This window comes from Gastrolobium bilobum, unplaced genomic scaffold, assembly GCF_033153095.1.
Source record: "Gastrolobium bilobum isolate Gb01-03AN ecotype WA unplaced genomic scaffold, APGP_CSIRO_Gbil_v1 utg52616, whole genome shotgun sequence".
Taxonomy (NCBI): Eukaryota; Viridiplantae; Streptophyta; class Magnoliopsida; order Fabales; family Fabaceae; genus Gastrolobium; species Gastrolobium bilobum.
In genome coordinates this window covers 31,323-40,707 of record NW_026895587.1, presented here as the reverse complement: position 1 = coordinate 40,707, position 9,385 = coordinate 31,323, and the positions used below count along the sequence as shown (strand labels likewise).

The 9,385-nt window shown below is 32.9% G+C and overlaps 1 protein-coding gene across 1 annotated transcript; it reads left to right on the top strand.

Annotated features, from left to right (window-relative positions):
- The first annotated feature begins 6,928 nt into the window (after nt 1-6,928).
- On the top strand, nt 6,929-8,158 carry LOC133318077 (E3 ubiquitin-protein ligase PUB23-like). The gene has a single exon (XM_061520023.1). It carries the CDS (start codon nt 6,929-6,931, stop codon nt 8,156-8,158), a length of 1,230 nt encoding a protein of 409 aa, XP_061376007.1.
- The last annotated feature ends 1,227 nt before the right edge of the window (nt 8,159-9,385 follow it).

Below are 9,385 nucleotides of genomic sequence, written 5' to 3'. Positions count from 1 at the left end.
TTCTGTATGAACAGTACTGTTACTGTTCACGCAAACCCAGAATATTCGGATATTTGTCGGGGCCATATCCGGATATCAATATCCAGATATCAATATTCAGATATTATATCCGGATATGCATATCCAGAAATCCATATCCGGATATCTCCAGACTCATATCCAGATATCAATATCCGGATATTTCGCGACCGAATGCAGTTCTGCATTTCGTGAGATATCCTTCCCAAAGATGGTTCTTTTCAGGATTTCATATGCTTAAACATGCATTTCTAGGTGTGTTTAATCTTACCCAACCTTAAGTTATCAGCTTTATCTTATTACATGCATTAAGGCTTCATTTTTAACCAAAGAAACTCAAGAACAAGGGTGATGATCATACCACAAGCTCAAAACAGAACAAGTAGGTGCTCTTGGAGCTCACAAGTCAGCTTCAAGGTTCTGTCTCTCAAGGTACACGAAAATGGTGATCAAAGGTTGGTTCTTTGCACCAAAGATCACTCCTTGGAGCTCCCACAACCAAGGAAATGGATCCTTCTTCCCCAACAAAGAAGTCAGCCCACAAAACTCACAAACTCAGAATATCCACTCAACAATGAAGTCTCTCACTCACCCCCCAATGCAAGCTTTCACACTCACAAAGTGTTAGGATGAAGAAACAACCAAGAAAATGGTCTCTTGGTTGAGTTTTGGTCAAGAACAAGGGAAGAGTGGCAATGGAACAGTGTAAGAGTGCAAGTCAGCCACCCAAGTCACGTAGAGGCTGAGTGATACCTAGGGTTTTGAGCCAAAGGTTATATTTATAGTGGTTTAAGTCATTAATCACACAGTATTAGCGCTAATAGCTTCGTTTATCATTTTAATCCCAAATTTAGGATTCTGGACCTACTCATTTTTCTAAGATTTATCATATTTTTAATTTTATTTTTCGCAGCACCTTTTCGGTACACGCTTTTCCATAGCCAGTATCAATTCTGGCATCAGTTCTCATTATTTTAACTTGAAACTCGTTTTACAAGTCCTATATATTATTCTAGTGACATATACATACTTTTTATAATTTTCTGGGATACTTCATCGGTACGCATTTATTCCGAGTAGCAGAACCGGTATCTGCACTTTTCGTCAGAAAAGCGACTTTCAGCATTATTACTCACTTTCTATAATTATTTAAGCTACATAATAATTATTAGGGTCAATTATGGAATTATTTCCTAATTTATCATAATTAATTAATTGACTTCCTTAATTAGCGGTGCGGGTTCTTACACTATCGGTACGCGTTTTATACGTAGCCGATATTAGTTCTGACATCAAAACTCATTATTCTTACACCAAACTGGATATTATGGTCCTAGATATTTTTATAGGAATATTCATTTAATTATTATAATTTTTTGGGATACTTTACCGGTACACATTTATACCGCGAAACAGAACCGGTATCTGCATTTTTCATCAGAACAACGATTTAAGCATTATTTTTCCTTCTCATAATTATTCTAATCTTTCTATATTTATCCAAAGTCAGTTATGGAATTATTTCTTAAATTCATAATTAAATTATTTAAATTTTCAATTTAACGGTGCGGCTTCTTACAGACGGCCCCTCAATACTTACAAACAGAAAGTCAAACCCTCAAGAAATGACTTTTCTCCACATAAAGCTTGCTCACAAGCATCAATGGTGTTGTGATGAAGAAAACCAGAGGAAATGTGATCACTTGATGGTTTTCTTGAAGAGAGAGTATAGTGGCAAGGTGGAGAGCATTATGGCACCATGAGAGTCACGTAGGAGCTATGTAGAAATGACCTAGATTTATGTGTATTTTCTATTTATAGGTGCACTCACTTAATCTATTCGTGTTCTAATAGCTCCTCTAATTATTTTTCTTCCAAACTTTATATTCTTAACCTAGACATTTTTTTAGGAATTTACATATTTTTATTATAATTTTTCGGAACACTTCACTGTTATGCATTTATACCGCAAAACAAAATTGGTATTTGCACTTTTAATCAAAAAAGCGACTTAAGAATTATTCGACTTTTTAAATAATTATCTTATCATAATTATGCATAATCTTTATTAAATTCATGTTATGGCATCAATAATGTTATTTAATTAATTATTTAGCGGTGTGAGTTCTTACACTTAATATCACAACATTGATGAAAAAGGATCAAAACCAACAAGTCAAAGCATCAAGCTCAATTGAAGAATTAATATTCGAGATTAAATGCAACAAGCTAAGTCGATGAAGATGTACTTTAAATTATAGTACGTAACTACAGATAAAATTTTAATTAGTCACAAATTTACTTTAAATTTATCTAATTTCACGTTTTTATATTATTCATCAGTTCATCATTTATTCGACTAGTCTAATTCGTACCGACTAGGACAACATGGGTGATAGAACTCTTCCTACTAAGTTTTAACATAGCTGCGCTTCCAGAAACTCGAACTCGAGACCACCGATTAAGTTGGAAAAAGAATGGTCCCAAGTTTTGAAAAAGATAAAAAGTGCAATGGAGTTTAGCAGGAAAATCTGTTCGAAGTCCCAAGCATGTCGCAAAAACAGACAAGGAGGTGGACTTGGATTTGGAATCCATGTGAAGAATATGATATATTCAAACAGCCGACATATTTGGCCATAGAACGCATTTATATCAAATCATCAATCCACTGAGCACGGCATTTTCCACTTTCTAGTTGGTCTAAGAATTAAGAAGCCTCTGTCTATTTATCATGACGTCCTATTCTAACTACAATATTACGACATTTCTTGTTCTTTCTAACTACAACCAATATTTTTGCTCTGATTTTTCTTTTTGAAATTAACTTCTTTTTTATTAGTCTTATTTATAGTTCAATTCATTGGTGTGGGAAGTACACTTCAAACAATTACCAGATCCTAGCAAAACACAACTGTTTTCGAAATTAGTAACTATCTCTACTATGACAGCCAGCGAGAAGGACTATCTTTCTTATTTGGGACATCTTTTCACACTAAATAAGGAAAGACAATTTGTTAACAATTGTTTAGGAGGCGCTTGTTATATTTCCCTGCGTTACACAAAATATTATCGAGCTTGTATTTGGACCTATTTCATGAGCCCCGCAGGTTCAAGAAAACAAGAACTCAAACTAATTCCTTTTCGAATATGAATGAGCCTTTTCCATTAAGAGTTTAAATCTTTCCCAAACTCGCACATCTCTAGATAACTCTCTTTTTATAAATAAAGGGTTAAACCTCTTAGATATATGCCTTCTAAATCCTAGACTCTTTTTTTGTCATCGCACACACACATCATCCATTTGGCTTCAAACTTTTTCCTTACGCATAGTGATATGTTATTCCTTGCAGTTGTCTCTTTCATAGACTCTACCAACTTGCAGATCCTACATCAACCACAATCCACTCAGACGAACATTTATATAACTTCATAAGCTATTGTGATCTTATGGCTAGTACATATCTAGTGGTTATTCTGGATTCCTTTAAACAATCTTTGTAAATACTCTTAATTATGTTACAAATACACACCAATTTATTTTATTCTTACCTCTTTCTTAATCTTTTGTGCTATATTATAAATAATATAAGGACACATAGCTATAAAATAATTTAAATTCTAGTGACGACCATCTACAATTTAAAAAGAATCTTTTTGTGACAATTTAAAAAGGTCGTTAGGCTCTTTACCCGTCCTTTTTTCTTTTATTTTATTTTTTTAGTTAAAAAGTAAGTTTAAGATCTTGCACGAAAAGAAATGCATGCAAAACGATTATTTGGTACCTTCAGTGAATAAATTCCTAGGTAGAAGGTGCTGTATTTCGTTCTGTATTTCGTTCTCTCTTCCTCTATATTTTATTTTTCAGCCGAATTCATCCAACAAGAACTGGTCACTACAGCTCCATTTGTTTCTTGAGAAAATGTCCACGGAAATTAAATGGAAATTAAATCAATTACAGACGAGTTAGATAGGATCAACGTTATATATCAAGAGGCTGATAGAGCGTGGCTCTAAGAGAGAATGGAACCGTATCAGAGGCCCATTAATAATGCATTATCGCTAGACGTAAGGATATTAAATAAAGTCAACTCATACGTTTACTTTGAGTCGTCTCATTGACTGAAAAAGTGGTATCCATTCGTAATTAAAGCTACGTGGCTAGACAAGAGCAAAGTTTCTGCCCTCCGGGAGCATAAATCATTCGGTGGGACTCTCGTAAAAGAAAAAGAAAAAGATTGAGAAGAGAGGAGAAAAAAAAAAAAAAAAAAAAAAATTTTAATGCGAGTGTCAATTTTTTAATGGAAAGACCTGGTTCTGGACCACATTAAAAAATTCTGATAGACAAAGAAAAAAACACCGATAATTCTCACATGATGTGTCTGCCTTGCAAATTTCCCACGGTTTTTATACTTACGGAATACCACAACTCTTTTACCTTTATTTGGATCTCCTAAATCAATGCATAATTTTATCGGTAGCCTCAACCCCTAGCTCAGTTGGCAGCTGAGCTCCCAAGGAATTGCTTGGTGCAGGGATCAAACTCTGCGGCCTCAAGCAGTTTCTTGGAAAATCTTTGAGGGCCAGAGGATAAGCTAAAAATCTTTAGTTGGGGGATTAGTCTCGTCCTTTCTCCGATTGCGAAGCTTAGTGCACCCACTGTTACAATGAGGGGCTAGCCCAAACGGGTCGTACCCTGAGGGCATGGTGCCCGGAGAAGGTTGAATGAGGATACCTCCTAGCAATGTACCCAAAAAAAAAAAAAATATCGGTAGCCTCTTCAAGATATTAGTTACATTCCTCCCCAGTATCATCTCTTTGGGAGGAATTTAAACCCTTAATCCCAGACCTGCCCCGAATCGAATTAGTCACGAAGCGATAATTAAATCGATTGGAATATTTAAAAAAGAAGAAGATATTAGTTACATTATTCTTTTTTTTTTATTTGTTGGGGATATTATGTTAAAATATATGCCACGATTGTCAATTTTGTATTAATTTATTTTAAGTTACCAACTTTGTTAGAAAGATATAATATAAAATTATTAATTTATCCAATACCTAATAGCTTACACTTTTTTGCATTGAATTTGATCTTTATATATATGATATTAGAGATGACTAAAATAGTGATAAGTTCGATACTTATTGTCACATATTATTAATAAATAATTAAATATTATAGAATTTTAATTTTAATTTTTATACAATAGTGGTTCAGATTCGAACCTATAATTTCATGCTGACTATTCAAATCTCTCGTCATTGGATTAATCTTAATGCGTTATATTATGGAGTTTCTTAATATGAGTAGGTGAGTCTATTCACTATCTACCATCCATTCTTCAAACTTAATGAACTTGTATGTTAGAAAATATGTTAAAAAAATTATGTAAAATATAAAATTATTAGTGTGTCCTGCTATAAATTTAACTTTTGGGTTGCAGGTGTTCCTCTCTGTCCAAAATAATTATCGAAGTACTTGTTGCAAAAAATATGTTCACCATCACTTGTTTACAGAAATTTAGTGGGAAAGGGTGGAGTAATGTAAAATATAAAATTATTACGTAATGTTTATGAGGATTTAAAAAGCAAGAAGAAACTGACCAAGATTTTGTTTTATAATTTCAAAAACAACTATTGACAACAATCAATAACATATATTTGTACCGTCATCAAACTATTTAAAATATGATAACGGTGCTTGATTGACACCTATAACGTGAAACGTATGTATACTAATATGTTCACCAAAATTATTAACAGGAATATTCATAAATAAATAAATAAACAAAACAACTGTCAACACTTCTCTGGTTGCAACTTGACCATGTGATCAGATTCAAATGTAAGAATAAGTATTATCCCTTTGTTAATTGTAAGTGATTGATTCCCATTCCCACATTATAATATAGGAAAAGAGGTTTTTACTTTTAAACGATATCAGTTGCGTAATTTTAATTTTTAATAATATGTATTATGAGTAGTACATAATTATAATATAAAAAGTTATTTTTTTATCTCTCTTCAGTCACTTCAGCTGACGTGAATAGAGGAATTTTTTTTTCTTCATATTATAATTATGTACTACCTCTCGTACATAATGTAAAAAATTAAAAGAACACAACTTGTATCCTTTAAAAGGATACACAGTTAATCCTATAATATAAATCATCAAAGAGGCCCTCACCTAACAGCTTAAGTTTTTTGATTGAATTGATTCTTAACATGCCTCGATATCCCGGGTTCAATCCTCATCGCTCTCATTTTCTTTGTAGAATTTCTTAACACAGGTAGGCTAGGCCTGATGTATCATACCATTTAAGCTCAATGGACTCTTGTATGATGGGACATGTTAGACTATAATATAAATCATAAAAAACCCTTACCTAACATCTTAAGATTCAAATAACATACAAAGATATATATGAGTTTTGCATTTGTCATGTTGCATGAGAAAAGTTTAGTTTCCTACACATACATCCATATTTGTATTGCATTTTTTAAGATACATGAAATCCTAGTGGCTTTTCTAATCTCTTTTGAACAGCAAAGAATATGAAATCCCAGATATACATGACTATACGTTACAATTTTCTTTGCTTTTAATCGTGGCTCGTTTCTTCAACACTTTTTTATTTCTTCCTTTGACCACCGAACGGCACTTTGAATGTGGAACACTCTGCTATAAATTTATTATGCCGCATTTAGACGTTATGACCGAAGACCAAACAATGATCAAAGTTTCTCTTTCTATAATTGAAAATACACAATAACTAAGCCGCGTTCTCTTATCACATGCCAAATTCTCCTTCTTTCTGCACCCATATTCCTTTCACATATCATCATAAGTATAAAAAACTTAGCATTTTTCTTCTTGTGAAAACTAGCTTGGTTTTTTATTTCATTTCACATGGATGAAATTGAAGTTCCTCAGTATTTCATATGCCCAATATCCCTACAAATCATGAAAGATCCAGTTACTGCTATAACAGGAATAACATACGACCGAGACAGCATTGAGCATTGGCTATTCTCAAACAAGAACACAACATGTCCAGTTACCAAACAACCTCTCCCAAGAGACTCTGACTTAACCCCTAATCACACCCTTCGCCGTTTGATTCAAGCTTGGTGCACCCAAAATGCTTCACTTGGCATTGATCGAATTCCAACCCCTAAACCACCACTTAACAAGATACAAGTCCTTAAGCTTCTCAAAAACCTCACAGTCACAGACCCCAATTTGAAGCTCAAAAGTCTCAGAAAATTGGAGTTGCTTGCTGCAGAGAACGAGAGGAATAAGAAGTGTTTGCTAGAGGCAGGTGTTCCAAAAGCCACGATCTTTTTCATAGTGGGTTGTTTTATAAAGGGTCAAATTCATGAGGGTCTTGAAGAAGCTCTAAGTTTATTGCAGTTTGTTAAGGTTCCTGCAGAAGAAGTGAACCTGCTTCTAGCGGAAAATGATCAAATTTTGGATTCTCTAGCATGGGTTTTGGGTTGTGAAATGGAAAATTCCATTGCTGTGAAATCTCATGCGGTTTTAGTCCTCAAAAGAATCATCCAAAAGGGTGACCCTAGTGTTCTTGAGAGACTGAAAGTTGAGTTCTTTGATAAGATTGTGAAGATTCTACGAAATGGGGTTACCCAAAAAGGGATGAATGCTGCTCTGCATGTCTTGTTACGTGCTTGTCCATGGGGACGAAACAGGATCATGATGGTGGAAATTGGTGCTGTTTTTGAACTCGTTGAGATTGAATTAATGGCACCAGAGAAGAGAAACACAGAGCTTGCACTTGCTATACTTTTCCATTTGTGTTCTTGTGCCAATGGTAGAGCTCAGTTTCTGAGTCACAAAGGCTCAATTGCCATGTTAACGGATCGAATTTTGAAGGTTTCTGCAGAAGTGGATGAAAGAGCCGTATTTGTTCTCTCACTGATATCTAAATTCTCTGCCACAAAAATGGTCCTGCAAGACATGTTAAACGTTGGAACTGTGTCAAAGCTTTGCATGTTGCTTCAAGCTGATCATGCTAAATATCTAAAAGACAAAGCTATCGAAATTCTAAAGTCTCACTCTGAGGTTTGGAAGAATTCTCCTTGCTTTTCTGATCCGTCTTTTCATGCAAGTTTGGGGATTTAGGTGAAATACAATGTGTTATTTTTATAAACTTTTCTCTTTCCATGAGCCCCAAAGTTATTGCTGTCAATATCTTCAAGAAGCACAATTGAAAATAGTTTTCTTTTTTCGTATTGTATTTTTGGTAGATATCACAAAGTGTGTTTATTTTTATTTTATTTTTGGTAAATATCACCAAGTGTGTTTTAAGACAATGCCGCACCGTTACATGATAATTTTAAAATATTGAGAGGAAGAGAATTTGCACTTAGCAGGAGTAGCCTGGTCTATGCTTTGCAGTTAGCTTTCTGTGTTTTTATAAATTCCTGTAGACTTTCCAAAAAAAAAAAAAAAAAAAAAAGGAGAGAATTTTTTGTGTATTTTTCATTAAATACATGACTTCTTTTTTTTTTTTTGGTGAAAAAATACATGACTTCTTTAGTAAACCTTATTTGTCCAGTTATGTTTATTATTCTCAATTCACTTTTCATCTTTTTCTTTTTCTTTTTTTACGTTCAGGTTATAAATAAAATTAGTTTAGACAATTCTTAAATTTACTTAATTTTTTTTACCTACTTACTGTCAATTTAATAGTTATCTGAAAAATCAAGTATAGAATTTCATGGATAGTATTACCTAGATATTGGTTATATAAATTAAACGTCATATATTTTTGAGTAAATATATTTTTTGATCCCTGACAAAAAATACGGTCCCACTTTAGTCCTTTATAAAAATAAATTAGTCAATTAGTCCCTAACAAATTCAAGGTGGACCCATTTTAGTCATTTTGAGGGACTAATATGGGTCTTTTTTGAATTTGTGAGGGACCATGATTTCAACTAAATGGGTCCACTTCGAATTTGTTAGGGACTAACTGACTAATTTATTTTTGTAAGGGACTAAAGTGGAGACCGTGTTTTTTTGTTAAGGACTAAAAATGGTATTTACTCTATATTTTTAATCAATTAATCTTTATATATTAAATTAGAGTATATTCACCATAAAGCATATGTGGATTAACTGACTAGGTTATTTCACCTAAAATTTTATAGTGAATGAAAGTATATTCTCATGAAAGTAATATAATTTTTTAGTTTATTCTTTCTTTAAAAAATAACATATTTTTAATTTATTTTAAAAAAAATTAAATTCAAGTTCTTTATGAATAAAGTATATAATTTTTTATAATTTTAAAAGTATTATTTCAATATATTATTTTAAATAATATCTAACATAATTGTGTATGTA

What these genes read in the sequence shown, in the direction of transcription:
- LOC133318077 (XM_061520023.1), top strand. Translation starts at nt 6,929, where the DNA reads ATGGATGAAATTGAAGTTCCTCAGTATTTCATATGCCCAATATCCCTA.